The sequence below is a fragment of the Antechinus flavipes genome, chromosome 3 (genome assembly GCF_016432865.1).
Source record: "Antechinus flavipes isolate AdamAnt ecotype Samford, QLD, Australia chromosome 3, AdamAnt_v2, whole genome shotgun sequence".
Classification (NCBI taxonomy): Eukaryota; Metazoa; Chordata; class Mammalia; order Dasyuromorphia; family Dasyuridae; genus Antechinus; species Antechinus flavipes.
The window spans coordinates 148,923,993-148,941,910 of record NC_067400.1 but is presented as its reverse complement, the minus strand read 5'-3'; the positions used below and the strand labels follow the sequence as shown (position 1 = coordinate 148,941,910).

At 33.3% G+C, this 17,918-nt stretch overlaps 1 protein-coding gene across 1 annotated transcript in view; it reads right to left on the bottom strand.

Annotated features, from left to right (window-relative positions):
- The window catches only part of DNAJC3 (DnaJ heat shock protein family (Hsp40) member C3), a 78,585-nt gene that overhangs the window by 43,846 nt on the left and 16,821 nt on the right, over positions 1 to 17,918 (bottom strand). Inside the window, exon 2 of the mRNA XM_051990544.1 lies at positions 14,597 to 14,703. Coding sequence (XP_051846504.1) covers positions 14,597 to 14,703 — 107 coding nt within the window. The remainder of the gene's footprint in view (positions 1 to 14,596; positions 14,704 to 17,918) is intronic.

Here is a 17,918-nt window from a genome sequence, read left to right as displayed (position 1 = left end):
AAAAAAAAAAAATGTAATAGCATTTGTCTAACCAGGAGATGATGAGGACTTGAACTAGAATAATGTTCGCATGAGTTGAGAGATAAGATGCATACAAGAATATTGTGGCAAAAGAAAACTACCAAGATTTGGCAACTAAGTGAATATTTGGAGTAACTAAGAATAAGGAGAGGAGACAGGAATGACACTCTCAGTGGCATTCACCATAATAAGAAGGAAATTTGGGTGTCAGTGGAAGAATAATGATGAAGTGTTCGTGAAATACTGAATGTGAAATATCAAATACAAAATAGCTGAGAAATATCCATTTCAGTCTAAATGTCTTGATAGACAGTTCATGATGAACTAAAAGATCAGGAAAGACAAGGCTGGATATGGAGATCTAGGAATGATTTTTATAGCAATGATAATTGAAGTCCTGGAAGCTAAAGAAATCACCAAGCAAGAGAGAATATGCAGTGAAAAAAAGAAGGTCCAGTACAGAGCTTATTTAGGGGACACAAAAATCAGTAGTCATATTCTGAGTGAAGATCTAGCAAGGGAGGCCAAAAGGCACAGTGAGGCATGAAAACCAAGAGAAGTTAATTTAACAGACTATAAGCAGTGAGCGTCATTTCTTATTTTTAATAGCTACTAGCAATTTTGGCAAAACAGGATCATATTGTAGTCATAGCATATATGAAATTCAACAAAGCAACTGACACAAAACTATTACAAGATTTTTATAAATGAGATGGAGCAAAACAAAAAATTACTTGAAGATTATATCCAGAGAATATTCATTTTTAAAAAGTTAATCTTGAGAGAAAGCTCAGGGACCTATCCTTGTCCCTATAATGCTCATTCTTATTTGTAAAGGGCTGAAACTCTGAGCTGATGCACTGGGTCGGACAACCGAGCACTTAAGGCTAATTACCGAGTAGCTAATACTCTATAAGCATATGCTTAGAAAATGGCCCTTCCCACTATTCTGTAGTGGCTCGATCTTTTGGTGTCTACAGAGAATTGTGGGAGGGATTAGGGGGTGGAGTAAGACAAGCCAGAGATCCTTTGGCGGTAGATGAGGAGAAGGGAGGTTATGGAGATCCTGCATTCATCCCCTTCACTTCTACCCCTAAAGACCAAGAATAAAGACCAAGGACTTTTGCTTATCCTGACTCCGACTGATTCTAAGATATCCAGGGTATTAACTTGGTCTTCACATTGGTTAATGTCTTATATAAAGGCTTACATGTAATAATCATCAAAAACACAGAAGATACAAATCTACAAAGGTATAATCTATTTCTTAGAAGACAGGTGGGATCCAAAAATTTCAAGAAAATGTTTGTAGCAGCCCTGTTTGTAGTGGCTAGAAACTGGAAAATGAATGGATGCCCATCAATTGGAGAATGGCTGGGTAAATTGTGGTATATGAATGTTATGGAATATTATTGCTCTGTAAGGAATGACCAGCAGGATGAATACAGAGAGGCTTGGAAAGACCTACATGGACTGATGCTAAGTGAGATGAGCAGAACCAGGAGATCATTATACACTTCGACAACGATATTGTATGAGGATGTATTCTGATGGAAGTGGATTTCTCTGACAAAGAGACTTAACTGAGTTTCATTGGAGAAATGATGGACAGAAACAGCTACACCCAAAGAAGGAATACTGGGAAATGAATGTGAACTATTTGCATTTTTGATTTTCTTCCCGAGTTATTTTTACCTTCTGAATCCAATTCTCCCTGTGCAGCGGGAGAACTGTTCGGTTCTGCAAATATGTATTGTATCTAGGATATACTGCAACATATTTAACATATATAGGACTGCTTGCCATCTTGGGGGGGGGAGGAGGGAGGGAGGGGGAAAAACGAAACATAAGTGATTGCAAGGGATAATGTCGTGTAAAAATTATCCTGGCATGGATTCTGTCAATACAAAGTTATTATTAAATAAAATAAAATTTAAAAAAAAAAAATTTCAAGAAGCTTGTAATAGTAATCCAAATCAAAGAATATGAAATTTAAATAGGGCAAAGTCCTTTACTCAGGTTTAAAAATTCAATTGTACAAGTTGCACCAAGGGTTATATGGTCAGAAAAGAATTCCTATGAAAAATATTTTAAGGATAAAGGATTTGGAAAACTAATGAAATAAATAAAATATAATGCCAAAAGTAAATTGAAGGTAATAACAATTCCACTCTATATGATTTTTTGCTTGTTGAGGGATCTTTCTGGTGAGTCCTCAAATGACTTCAGTGTGACCGGAACCCTTTTGTGGCAACTTGAGAAATACTGACTCCTGCTGTCCAGACTATTTCAAGTCCATGAAAGGCAGCACAACATAATATAAAGAATACTGGATTTGGGATCTGGAGCCAGTCTGAATTCATATCCCAACTCTTCTAATGAGTGGTACAACTGTGCGCTAATCATATAACCTCTCTCTATGGCTTAGTACCTCTGGGGATTGAATGAGATATCCTCTGAAAACTCTTATAACTCAAAAATCCTATGATGCTATGCATTAGAAACAAAGTCAGATGAACAAAATGATTAAGATTCTGCTGACATCTAGTGGTTTTATATTAGTTTAATTTTGATTTCTATCAGGTCTCTGAAAAATGATCAATGTAGAGAAATATTTAGATTTTTTTCATAAAATGGAAAAATACTGTTAAAGTTATGATTGTACATAATTGTCATTTTTCTAATCTATGGTTTCTCTACTTATAATGAGCTTATTTGAGTAACAAAGTTTGCTCGAAAATATAAAAAATAATCAAAAATTGTAATTGCCAAGGGTTTTATTAAATATGTTCCATTGTGTTTTCTACACAAAGAGAAATGAAAAAGAAACAAAACATATAAAACTGAACTTAAGTTGGCAATCTGTGGCACTTAAAAGACAATTAACTGTTGCTAAATATCAAAATGAATTATTGAAGAAATGTCTAGGTTTTGTTTTGGCTTTTCACAGAAAGACAGATTATCATCTCTATTATTTTAAAACAAAACTGCCCAAAGGCCTCCCAAAATAGATATTAGAGATAAGGGGGGTTTATTATTATTATTATTATTATTATTATTATTAACCAGATTACAAAAAAGCTTTGGAGGAATTTTTATTTTTTGAATGTCCTAGAGACTCTCAAAATAGGATGTTCAAAAGGCTAACTGATCATCTCCTGAGGCCTGGTGAACAGCAATATTTTTAAAAGATGACTCAAAAGATTCTTTGGTTTTAAGAAATGAGATCTTCAACCTAGAATTATATAGCCTCGACTCCTAAAATAGGCTGTGAAAAAGAAAAAAATACCAATATTCAACAAAATAAACAAAAAAAAAATGACAAAGACAATCAACAGCTGATTATACATTATTAGGTAAACTCCCAGTGACCTGAAAAAAATGGCAAAAATTTGGAATTATATCATGTAAACTACAATGCTCGATGAAGATATAACTAGAGTAAGAAATATTTTGGGAAGCTGATAAACACAAGGCGGAATCATTATTATAAAACCTTTAGATACACTTTAGATAAATCACCAGTTGATAATACACAAACACACACACACACACACACACACACACACACATTCATTCTATAAAGATGAATAGAATTGTATTCTAAGATTTCATAATAATCTTTTTCATGGAATCATAGGATCTTATAAGTTAGGAGAAAATTTATAGCTATTTAGTTCAATCCTTGAAAATGAAGAAAATGAATCTAAGAAGTAGGACTTCCCCAAAGTCATTCAAGTAAGTACTTAGTAGGGGAGCCCCAAATTAGTACCAGAGTTCCTATTTGTATTCCTGTGCTTTTTCTCATTTCATCATATTATAATTCAAAAAACAGCTGTTCAGTATCTTTTACATTTTACTTTTCAAGCAGCAAAGGATTAAATCCATAAGAATGCTGTGCAACCTTGTACTAAATTTTGGGCCCAATTTTCATAAAAAATACTGATCACAGGCAAACTAAGTGGTCCAGATTAACCTAAGTATTCCTATAAAAGCATTTTCCATGGAAACAGCTGTCATGAGAACCATTTTTAAACCACTTCACTTCTGTATACTTGTTTTTACTTTAAAACTACATGAACTGACTTATTTTTTTGCAGAGATACAAACACAAATGAACAAGATGTTCTGTTAACATAGAACCTTTTAATAGTGATTTATACAGCTAAAATTTCTCTCTGTTTTACCATTAGTGGTTTGGGCTGAAAAGGAACTAAGAAATAAATATTGGTTAAATATTTTGTTCATTTTTAAAAGGATACACAAGAAAATAATTATCATAGGCATTTTCTACCATTTTTCTGATATATTCCAATCAAATGCCACAATAACATGAAAACTATTACTTGTCTGACTAATTCTTCCTTATGTCATTGTTCCTCCCTGAGAATGGAGAACAAACAACAACCTAGGAAACAAACAGCGTTACCACACTTAAAATGAACATTTCCACACACACACACACACACACACACACACACACACACACACACACACACACACACACACACACCACTTTATCATCAAGACAAAGCTTCAATATTTTATTTTTGAGGAAACAATGAACATTGGGTAGAATGTACCTATAAATAAAGGCACATGCACATTTTCTTGTTAAAAAAATTTCTGCTGATAACTAGTGAGACTAGTCTTAAGAAAGCAATAGCAAGAGTATGACTGCTACAAAATCACTTGTAAGAAGAAAATTAACAAAAATTTTCTGATATATATTTGGGCCATCAAAATGTTCATCCCAGGAAAAATCCCGATATGGGAATTTCACATAATTTTTTTTTTAAATTTGAAAGAGTTCTTGCTGTTTAAATCTAAAAAGTAAATTATGCAGTCACATATATAATTCCATGTTTTGAAAAGCCCTTTTGAAATTAATATAATACTTAGTGAACATGTTTGAGTCCATCCTTATAAAAGATATAATACATTTTTCACCTTTGCATCCTTTTAAGCACTTAAGATACAATTATAAGCCTCAAGAAGCTTATAGCATAGTAAGATGATAAATATCAGATCATGATATGAGTCACTGTTTTTAATATTGTGCAAAATTATACAAATATTTTTCAACTTTTTAGATAGCTAAAATAAAAATGTTGATATTATAAAAACAATAAGTTCACAATCTGTACTTTTAATTACCAATATTTATCATGTAATAAATGGGAAATGAGATTTATATATCTTTTTCAGCTTCTACCTCAAGTTAGGAGAGGCAACATCTAAAACAAATTAAATGTTAGTATGAATAACTGGCTAGTTCTTTCTTTAAATGTCTTTTCAGAAGGATTCTTCAGAAGAACTGGCGGTAGTATATGTATTATAGAGTCTTCATTCAGTTACATCCAAAAATAAACTTAAAGAACTTCCACTATTATTTACCTTTAAGGAAAATGGCTATCCACAAAATCCAGCTATTTTTTTTTTAAGTGATGGAATACCCCTTTTTAAAATGAGACAAAAAACTAGAATAGAATTCATAAAATGGTACAGTTTACACTGAGATTCCCATAAAGAGAATGTCAAGCATGAATTAGCTACAAATACTGAATTAAACCAATATATTTCGTACACTTGATTTTCTAAATGTTCAAAATGTGATTTTTTTATATCACAAAATTACTTTATACAGATCTAAAATCAATTGATACAGAAACTAAATTAGAATTTTTTCTGTAACAAAAAGAGTTTGAATAATATGTATTATAGAGATTATTCAACTGTCAATGAAGGCATTTAAGTATCATTCCAATTTTAAAAAAATTTTCTTCCTTTTATTAACCAAGCAGAGTACTCAAATCACTTACTGGCAGGCACATCCTATTCCCACAAAGGGAAGGGAATTCTTATTAAACATTTAGGAAATTATTTTTTCCCTAAGGGCTTTGTTGCAATGTTCATTAATACTCAAAGTGGTAACTTCATTTTTAGTAAGGTCTTCATTGTATATTATTATTATAATTTTTTTTTTTTTTTTGCACAAACAAAACCAATGCAGCCAAGATTAGAAGGGAAGGATAAATCTGTGGGGGAATTTTTTTTTTTCATTCAGTATTTCTGATAAAAGCCTAACTTCTAAAACATATAAAGAATTGACTCAAATTTATAATACAAGCCATTTCCCAACTGACAATGATCAAAGGATATAAAAGGACAGTTTTCAGACAAAGAAATCAAAGTCATTTCTAGTCATATAAAAAAATGATTAGAAAAATGCAAATTAAGACAACCCTGAAGTTCACTTCACACTTTTAGACTGGCTAACATGACAGGAAAAAATAATGATGAATGTTGCAGAGGATGTGGGAAAACACTAATACGTTGTTGGTAGAGTTGTGAACTGATCCAAGCATTCTGAAGAGCAATTTGGAATTATACCCAAAAGGCTAGCAAACTATGATAGCGGCAGTGTCTCTACTAAGTCTATATCTCAAAGAGATCATAAAGGAGGGAAAGGGATCCACATGTGCAAAAATGTTTGTGGTAGCCCTTTTTGTAGTGGCAAGAAAATGGAAATTAAGTGGATGCCATCATTTAGGGAATGACTGAATGAGTTACAGTATAACATCAATGTTATGGAATACTATTATTCTAGAAGAAAGGCAAGACTGATATGAACTGATACTGAATAAAGTGAGTAGAACCAAGAGAACATTGTTCATACTGCAGGGGTCCTCAAACTTTTAAAATAGGGGGCCAGTTCACTGTCCCTTAGACTGCTGGAGGGTCGGACTATAGTAAAAACAAAAACTTTGTTTTGTGGACCTTTAAATAAAGAAACTTCATAGCCCTGGGTGAGGATAATCACCTCAGGATTGAGGACTCCTGGTTCACAGTAACAAGAAGATTGTGATGATCAACTGTTAACAGAATTGGCTCTTTTCAACAATGAGGTGATTCAAGGCAATTCCAATAGACTTGTTGTAGAGGGCTGAAACTCTTGAGTGGATGCACTTAAGTCAGGACAGCTTTGGCTTTTTTTTTAGCTTGAGGCTAAATACCAATTGGACAATACTCTATGGGCATATGCTTGGAAAATAGCCCTTCCCAGGTGCTGGCTCGATGATTGGTGTATACACAGGATTGTAGGAGGGACTAGGGGGTGGAGTAAGACTAGCCAAGGTCACTTTGGCAGTGGATGAGGAAGGAGGAGGTTGCAGAGATCCTGCTTCCATCCCCTTCACTTCTATCCCTAAAGACCAGAATAAAGACTAAGGACTTTTATTTATCCTGACTCGGGCTGATTCTAAGGTATCCTGGTGCTAGCGCATTTTTTGTTGTTGGTTGTTTTTTTTTTTCCCTTTTGATCTGATTGTGTGTGTGTGTGTGTGTGTGTGTGTGTATAGCATGACAAATATAGAAATATATTTAGAAGAATTGAAAGTGTTTATAACCTATACTAGATTACTTGAAGTCTCTGGAGGGCAAAAGGAGAAAGGAGAACAAGGAAAAACATTTGGAACACAAGGTTTTGGAAAGGTGAACGTTGAAAATTATCTTTCCATGTATTTGAAAAAATAAAATATTATTAAAATAATAATAATAATAAATTAATATTCTTTATGATTTAAAAAAAGAATAAGTGTTACATCCAGCCATTCTGGAGAGCAATTTGGAACTATGCTCAAAAAGTTATCAAACTGTGCATAACCTTTGATCCAGCAGTGTTTCTATTGGGCTTATACCCCAAAGAGATACTAAAGAAAGGAAAGGGACCTGTATGTGCCAAAATGTTTGTGGCAGCCCTGTTTGTAGTGGCTAGAAGCTGGAAAATGAAAGGATGTCCATCAATTGGAGAATGGTTGAGTAAATTGTGGTATATGAATGTTATGGAATATTATTGTTCTGTAAGGAATGACCAGCAGGATGAATACAGAGAGGACTGGCGAGACTTACATGAACTGATGCTGAGTGAAATGAGCAGAACCAGGAGATCATTATATACCTCAACAACAATACTGTTTGACTAAAGCAACAGAGTCTACTTGGATGATGCCAGGGTGTGCTCATTGAGACTGCCCACCCAACTCCCATTCTGGTGTCACAAACCTTTTTTTGCTGAGCTTCTAAAGCTGAAAAATGTTCTACTTTGTCTTTTGAGGTTTTCTGAAACTCTAACATTTGTTTAGAGTCATTATTTAAAAGAATTTGGAGCAAGTTGAGGGAGAAGTTGCTTGAGTTCCTATCTTCATTCTGTCTTCTTGGTACCACCTCCTCAACATCAATTTCTTTTTTTTTTAGCTTTTTATTAAGAAAATACATGCATAAATAGTTTTAAACATTCACCCTTGCAAAATCTTATGTTTCAAATCTTTTTCTCTTTTCCTTCCCCTTACCTCTTCCTTAGACAGCAAGTTATCCAATGTATGAACATCAATTTCTAATCAATGGAGGAAGCACCAGGAAAAAAGGGAGGAAGAGGTGTGGGTTGTGGGAAGTTAAAAAAAAAAAATCCTGAATTGAACATGAATCTCTTACACCACATGCTTGACAGGTAATTGACCATCCTTTTATTAAAGCGCTCTAGTGAGGGACAACTCATTCCTTACTGAAGAAGCCCATTTTATTTTTGGACAGCTCTAATAACTTGGAAATTTTTCCTTATAACAAAATCTGAGTCTTTGCAACTTGCACTCATTATTCCTATTTCTGGGGCCATGCAAAACAAATATAATCGCTCTTTCCCACAGCAAATTTCAAATATTTAAGACACCCATCACTGTTCCAAATCTATTCTCTTCTAGGCTGGCAATACTTATTCCTTCAGCTCACCCTCACATGATAGAAGTCTGTAGCTTCTCAATATTCTCATCACCTTCCTCTGGATACCATCTAGCTAAAATAGAACCCAATTTAATACTTTAGATTTGTTTAGAGTGAGCTATAAAGAAAAGAACTATCATAGCATGGCATGGTGAAAAAAGACCTGGCTCTTCAGTCAGAGTACCTGTTCAAAGCACACCTCTGCACTCAAGGTTACTCAAGTAATAAAAGTCACTTAACGTCCCTGGGCCTCAGTTCCAAATTTAAAATGAGACAATTGAATCTGATGGCCTCTAATGTCCCTACCTCACAGGGTTATTGTGGATAAAACTTTTATAAACCTAAAAAGTTGTACAAATGAATTATTACTAAATCAATCTAGTAAACTTAAAGAGCTATGTAACCATCAGCAATTCATCTTAAATTTTTAAAGAAACTGCTCCTTGCTTTTTCTGCACAAATACTGAACTACATAACACATCCTCTTAACAGCCTATATCAACATGGTAAAAACTGCAACAATTCAGCTTTAACATCTGAAATATGTGTTGCATTACTTTAACTATAAACATTAAACAAAACTTGTCACTATAATACTTAACGATCTTACAAGTTACAATAAACTCAGTTTTTAATGATTTGTAATATTATCTAATTTTTTCAATAGACTATCAGTATCTTTTATTTTCACATCATCTGTATTTCCCCTCTATCTTCCTTTTTTAAGCCTTCCAGAAAACCATCCCTTAAAACAAAGGATTTTTTCTTAAGGAAAAAGATTCCACAAAATCAACCAACATTTATAAAAAATTTTTTGATGTTCTATGAAATGTTTCACATCTGTGGATCCTCATCTCAACAAAAGAATTAAAAGAAAGTATCTTCTCATATCTCTTCTTTGGGACCAAGTCTGCTCTTTAAAATTTTACTTTCAGTTTCAATTGTTCTGTGATCATTGTTCTTTCCTTTTACATTATTGCAAGTCATTGTGTAAACTGTTTCCTGGCTTTTATTTTAATTTTCATCAATTCATTAATGTCCTTCATCAGTTCAGATATGCTTCTCTATATTTATCACAGTCATTATTTCTTACAAAACTCCACTGCATTTACGTCCTAGAATTTGTTTGGTCATACTTCAATAAATTGGCAACTGTTTTGCTTCCGATTCTTTGCTATCACATAGCAGGGGTCCTCAAACTTTTTAAATAGGGAGCCAGTTCACTGTTTCTCAGACTGTTGGAGGGCCAGACTATAGTAAGAACAAAAACTTTGTTTTGTGGGCCTTTAAATAAAGAAACTTCATAGTCCTGGATGAAAGGGATAAACATCCCTCAGCTGCCACATCTGGCCCACAGGCCATAGTTTGAGGACCTATGACATAAAGTGTTGCCAAAGTATTTTGGAGCCTTTTATAGTAATATGCTCCCTGAAGTATATAACTAATAGTAGAATCTCTGGATCAAATTAACTTCCAGATGTGAGGGATTATAAAAAAATAATAATTTATTGTGGTGGAACTGTGAACTTGTATTTGAATTGATTCTTAGTAAAATAAATAAAATTCATTATTATTATACCTTTGTTCAGTTCAATTAATATTTTACCTGATATATATATATATATATCTATATATATAGATAGATATATATATATTTTATAAAAATTCATGTCAAGTGAAACACCTATGCTGCAGTCATGAATTAAGGACCAAAGCACATTTTAAGCATAAAATTCATAATCAATATGTCAAGACGTCAAAGTAAATTGCTTAACAGACCATATTGTAAAACAAAATCTTTATAGCTCCCTGTCATTGTTGGAAACATCAGAATTGAAAATTCTTATGTTGGAGCATTTTGAATGGGAGAGGGCATGCCATTTTCCACATTATTAACATCAATATTAGAACATTTCTCAGTTTAAAAAAAAAAAGTCTCCACTTTTCTCTCCCACTCTCGCTATCATCTTCTCTCTTATTTTGTGGGATAAGATAAGAAAGTGCATTGCAAACATGAAAGACACAGTACACAAAGAAACAGGAGATGGGAATATCAACATAGGAGAATAACAATAGCAAGCAGCCCAATTTAATTGTTGTATAGAAAGCAACAGTAGGAAAAATGTGAAATAATCATGGAAAGAAACTAGGAGGACACTGTAAAGAGCTTTAAATTTACACAGATGCACTAAAAAATAGATTCTGTAATAAAACAATTAACAGAATTGATATGAGTATATGGAAATTTAGACTTAAATGCTTTGTATTGGGTAAAAACATTATTACACAATAAAAGAATTTAAATTCCTTTAGGATAGAGATTATTTTCATTTTTATTTGTTCTTGCATATGGTAATTGTTAAATATGTGCTTAATGGATTGAATCTAAAATACAAATGCTTCAACTTTGTTAAATTGATAGTAAAGAGATATCAAAAATGAATGATATTGACCTGGGTGAACTGGGTTAAGGTATGCTGTAAGATTATTCTCACAACTGAATGGAAGTGCATGAATTGAAAAAGGAGAATCTACTAATTAGGAGTCCAATTAGGAAACTTTTGCAATAGTCCAAGAAAAAAATAATAAGGGATCTGAACTACAGAGATGGTCATCTAAGAATAGAGAAGCAGTCATGGAAAAGGTTATCAAGTTAGATGACAAGACTTAGCAAGTGAGGGAGGCAACCAGATAGAGGGAAAGAGGAATATTTGGAGTCAGTGACTCCAGTATAGGAGACTAATATCCCAAATGTCCATCAGGTGTAAGGGCAAAGAAAAACTTAAAAATGATCTTGAACTTATAAACCTGGGTAAGTAGACAAACAGTGGTGCCCTCAACAAAAACAAGTTAACTTGAAAAAGAGATGGATGAGGGTTGTGCAGAAGGAGGAAAGAGGAATGAATTTTATTTAAAGCATATTGAGTTTTGAGATGTCTATTAGACATCTGGTCAAAGAATTCCAACAGGTGTTTGATGATGGATCTACAGATTTACAAGTCATTTATATATATATAGATAATTGAAAATGATGATATAACTAAGAAAGGGAGTGGGGGGAGTGAGAATTTAAGAGGGACAACTTTAGGAAATGCCCATTTTGAGAAAATGGGACATGGATAATAATTCATCATAAAAGGCTGTGAATAGCAGTAGTCAGGGATAAAAGAGAACAGTGTCATTAAAAACCCTGGGAAGACAGAATAGTCATAGCTTTATTGATTTACAAGTGAGAAACCAGAAGTCATTAAGTTAAATTCCTTTATTTTAGAGATGAGGAAATTGAGATACAAATAGATTATGCAATTTGCCTATAGTAGTAGTATCTGGGGCAAGCAAGATTTGAATCTAGGTCTTCATAACTCCTAGGTCAGAGCCTATATATACTACAGAGAGGTCAAGAAGAATGAGAATTTGGAAAATATCATCAGACTTAGCAATTAAAATAATGTTATTAATCTTTAAGACAGCCATTTTAGTTAAGTAGTTAGATCAGAAGCCAGATTGCAAGGAGTTGAGAAGTCAGTGGGGAGAAAGGAAATAGCAGCAATGGGCATAATTTTTTTTTTCTAGAAATAACTGTATGCCTTATTCTTTTTAGAATAATTGTTAAAAGATTACATTTTCATCATACAAAAATGGTTTTTATTTGCCTATTGTTTAGATAATAATTTCAAACATGCTATAAGTTTTTATATATTGCATGTTGTTTATATATATATAGTATATATATACACACACAATATATATATTATATGTTTATAAATGTATTGTATATATCTTTTATATAATGCATCACAATGTCCAAAGTAGTTTCACATATCTTTTATATCTTTTTTTTAAACTTTAAGACTAGTTTGTTGGTAGGTGAGGCTAGGGGCTGGGGGCTGGGTATTATGCTCAGAAAGGTTAAGTGATTGGCTGAAAGTAATTGGCTAACCAAGGAGCAAAACTGCTACTGGTCCAGCTTTTTTCTGACTGCTGTAATTACGCTAAGACTCAAAGTCATTTTGTGAAAGACTAAATTTTTATAAGAAGAAAAAAGGAAAGAAAAAATAGAAAGAAAGAAAAATATTGCCAAACTAAACATTATCTTATTTTGGTTTGGTTGGGTTGTTTTTTTAGCATCAGGATAAGTAACAACAAGCTAAATGAATGAATGCATAGAAGATGTTCCCTGGATTACTGATTAGGAAGAACAGTAACTAGTGGGTGCATTTATATCCTTAAGTATTAATATTAAATATTAATACCTCATTTATCTAAAAATAACTTACTCAACTGCTTCATCTGGATCACAACCGAGAACCAGAATTAAGGGGGAAACTACTCTAAACCACTAAGGCAGAGATTACCGAGTCCATGTGCTAAAGAATAAGCACTCAATTAATAAGAGAAGTCATTAGACACTCAAAATTTATTTAATCTTACTCTCTACATAATGGTAACAAATTGTCTGATGTCTCAATCCAAGTACCTATAAATAGCAAACTAGGATTGTCTGAAAGAGTACAATATGCTGCCCCTAAGCAGATACAATGACAACCAAAGAAGTGGGAGCCTGAAAGGAAATAGATTTTTTGCAGGGGACACAAGAATACTGAGCATAGGGACGAACATACCATCTTCCTTTAATATTCCCTGAACGCACAATGCAACCAGTAATGCTAATAATAAAGACCCTAAATCGCTGAGAATATATTTTTTTCAATATATTCTAAAATTAAAAGGAATTAGATAGTAGATCAAAGATTTCTACGAAAAATAAACATTTTTAAGAAATACTGGTAAGGAATAAACCTCAGTTATGGGATAAATGTTCAAAAATCTAAGGATGTTAGATAACTTGAATAATTCCTGAATGAAGCATTACTAAACTCTTGTTCTTATTAAAATTATGTTCTCATTAAATAATTAATTAGCCCAATGTAAAAATTAAAACCAACAAAAACAGAGTTTATGTTAATGAGTAAAATGACCAAGCTCAGCCACAGAGAAGAGATGAGAAAAATGCATGTCCTTTCCCTTTCTTACAAAGGTACAGCGCTATAAGTGAGGAACACAGAATATGGTGTCAGACAGACTCAGGTGATATGCTGGTTAGTTTTGCTGAACTGTTCTTTTTCCTCTTTTTCTTTGTTAAAAAGTAATGGCTCATTGGGATGTGAAAGGGAAAAGCTATATTTGAAAATGAAGATTATATGAAAACAAAATACATCAATACAAAAGTGTTTTAAAGAAAATGACCCTCACCAGGCTCCATAAAATCCATCTAAGGTTAGATGATATCACCAACACCAGTAAAGGTGTCTTTTCTAAGCCCTTAACCCCATGCCCAGGTTGCCAAGCACTCATGTGGATTGTCTGATTGCTCAGATAACTGATAGGAAATAGTTTTCAACTCTATTCTGTCCAGTCACATGGACCATCTACTCTGACACCAAAGCCTAAAATCCTATAGATATTATCTTCTGCTCTGCCTCCTCTATCCTTCCAGACCCCTACCCATGACGAATATGTTTAAAATGATAACACATATTTAATCTATATCAGATTGCTTGCTGTCTTGAGAAGGGAAGCTGAAGGACAAAGGGAGAAAAATTTGAAATACAAAGTTTTACAAAAATGAACATTGAAAACTATTTTTACATGTATTTGGAAAAATAAAATACTAATGAGAAAAAAAGAAAAAAGTGAAATCTAAAATTTCATATTATTATAAGTATTAGATAACTAAGAAATCTTCCACTATCAGGGCCCCAATAATACTCTTGACTGCTTTCAGATACAAACCTACTGCAGCATGAAACTGAGATAAGGCATCTGCTAGTTGTCCAGCTGCCAATAATTTCTTGCCCATTTCAAGATGTCTTTCAACATCTCCATTTATTCCACATTCTGCACCTAAAACAATAAAAGATATATTTTAGTCATAATTATAATTTTATAAAAGTTAGTTTCAACAATACATGCTTTGGGGACAAAATCATGAAAAAAAAACTTCTCCTCCCCCTTCCACAAAATAATCCTGAGTCATATGCCAAGATTTCACATGGGAAAACTACAAAAAGATCAATGCAAATGAGTTTCCAAGCCACCAGAGAAAGTAGTTTACAACTAAGAAATACTCCATTTGTAATCCAAAAAGAGTAAAATACAAAATTTTTAAGAATGTACTCCAATCTGAAAAAATATTACCAGGCTATAAAGGTAGACTTAAGAGACTTATAGAAGATTCCTTATTTTTAAGTTGATGACTGTAAAGACACTGATGTACACATACACACATACACATACACATACACACACACACACACAATTCTAATGAATATAAGGCCTTAGTCTTCCAATGAAACACATTACAGTCTATCCATGACTTTTCATCATATTTGTATCTAGTTAAAATCTTCCTGAAAATCATTCTCAGCAGATAAAATTAACATTCTGAGTGCTTTCATCTAGATTTACTAACAATGGATACCAATGAAATACATAGTCTATTGTCTGGTTATATACACACAAATATGTGTGTACAGTGCTTGCCAATAAATAAATGAATATATCTCTATCTAGCCATGTTATTCCAAATATTGGCCACACTTCTAACTACAACTTGCTTAACTGTCCCATTCCTCAAAATTACATCCATCTGAAGTAAGGGATTACTATTCTTTTCCTAACAATTGTTGGTAGAAGATCATTTGCCCCACTGTTGCTCTTGGGTCTTTCCATATGTCCTGTCCCCAATGTGTTGTTTCCCCTAATTAGAAAGTAAGGTCCTTGGAAACAAAGGCTGGCTCATCTTTTTATTTGAATCCCAAGTGCTTAGCACTGTTTTTGACATATGGTTAGCATTTAATTCATATCAAGATATTTTCCTTTGTTAACTATATAGTCAATATCCCATGAGTTTCAATATATTGCCATTATCTTTATACAACTATAACGATTTGCTTTTTTAAGTTATTGATGTTGAGAAGTAAAATATGGACAAAGAAAAGGGCAACAACACATATAATAAAATAATATTGTAATGCCGTGATAAAAATCAATTGTCATAATAACTACATAAAAACATAATATCATAAAAATCGCCAGCAAATACTTAGAATACAAATGTATTTGTAAAATCTTGAGAAAAAAAGGTAGACAATTCTGAAAGTAAGAACAAATAAAATAAAATAGAAGTAGTAAAAGGCAACAGCCATAGAGGGCTGGAAATCTAAAAAGGCATATTTGAATCTAAAGACAGCAGAGGGCTTAAGGCTAAGTACCTATTCAATGTGAGATAATGATTCTATAAACATATGTTTAGATGATGTGGTGATGTGATGACTCTCCTCAAGATTGGCACTTGATGAATGTGTTGTGATGAGGTAATCATAGGCAAGGATTGGAGGGCTAAGGGAGAGGGTCAAAGTGTCTTTGCCAAAGCAAGCTCAGGAGAGAAGACTTCAAGCTCCAGACTCCAGAGTCCAGGATTCATCTTTGATGAGCCTCATGGCAGCTTGCCTGCCTCCTTCATTTCTCCTCCTAAAGACCAAGGATTTTGAATTATCCTGAGGTCCTCCAGAGAACTAGTCTAGACATTATAAACAGCAAATTAAAGAAAGCTTGGCAAAAGGCCCAACTAAATTTAGTATAGTTATCCCACTAGCATTTATGGTTAAAAATGGAAGAAAGCAGATTAAAAAAAAAAACTTCAATATTTTTTTTTAACCATACTTTTCATCAAGGACAATGGAACTATTACCCTTATATTCTCAACAGCATAGTCCTGAATGTGTCTGTGAAGGAGATAGTATAAGGGCATTGAACAGACATTGTAAATGAACCAAGACTAAGACCCAAAATTGACCAAGATGAAAAGAGTGTGCTATATGCTCTTGGAAATTTATTTTTTTTTAATAATGATCCTAAACTTCTCTCTGAAATAAAGCCTTAATTTTTAATGGCTATGTTCTTCTTGTATTATAATATGAATGCAAATATCGCCCAGAAAGCAGCTTTATTCCAGGGACAAAAACTTAGTAAGCAGCACATATTACATCATATCAGAAACTATGAGGCTGAACTAAAGTAAAATAAGTCCAGGAAATATATGAGTTAAAAAAGAGATATTGGATGGACTTCTTGTAAAAAAAAAACTTTAAGAATTGAACAGAATGCACAAGCACTGAAGGATCAGAATCTATATCACTGGAGAGAATTTACAAGTCAACAAAAGCAGGAATTCCTATTGTTTTTATGGGCTTAGGTTTAACAAATAGTTTTTTGTTCTTATGTTTTTATTACATTTTCTAATTTTACTGTGTCATTGCTTGCAAATATAGACAGTAAGATTCTTGCCCTTAAAAAACTTATGACTAAAAAACAAGAGACTTATGTTCACATTTAGATTAAAGCAGCAAGGTGGTATAATGCAGAGTTTCTTAAACTTCTTCCACTTGCGATCACTTTTCACCTGAAAAATTTTTATATGACCCCACTTCGAATCTATGTGGAGGAGTTTCATGTGCAAAGTGCACATACTGTATATTCAGAACCAAGGCTGCAATGAAAATAGTGCAATATAGGCAAGCAATTCCAAAAACACCTCATATTCACTACTGGTTAATTTTTGATGGCTGAATTTAGGATGGGCTCCAGGAGGATCTCTGTTTGTAACTCTGGGCAGGGGAAGAAAAACAAATTATTATTGCCCACCAGGACAGGTGCAAAGGACTTGAGTTGGGTAAACATGACATAGTTAACTACAAACCTATATACAACGGGGCTTGTATCTCCAAGAAGGACTATGAAAGGTCACCAGCATCACTTTCAGAGCATCTAGTTCCTGTGGCCAAGAATAAATCAGGACTGGAGATGGCCCTAGATGGAGTGCTAGACCTTGGCCTTTCTAAGATAAGATCTTCAATAGGTCTCAGCTTGACTGAAGCCACACCCATTTGGTGATTAAGGCTAGGTATAAATTGAGGCAAAGAATGGTTTCTTTCACTTAGTTAAATAAATAAACAAATAAATAAAATCTACTATTTGCATTTGAGCCAATCAAAACCCAAACAATGACCACTAGGGCCATGGCCTGAGACCTACTGTTGGCCAATCTAAGACCAACA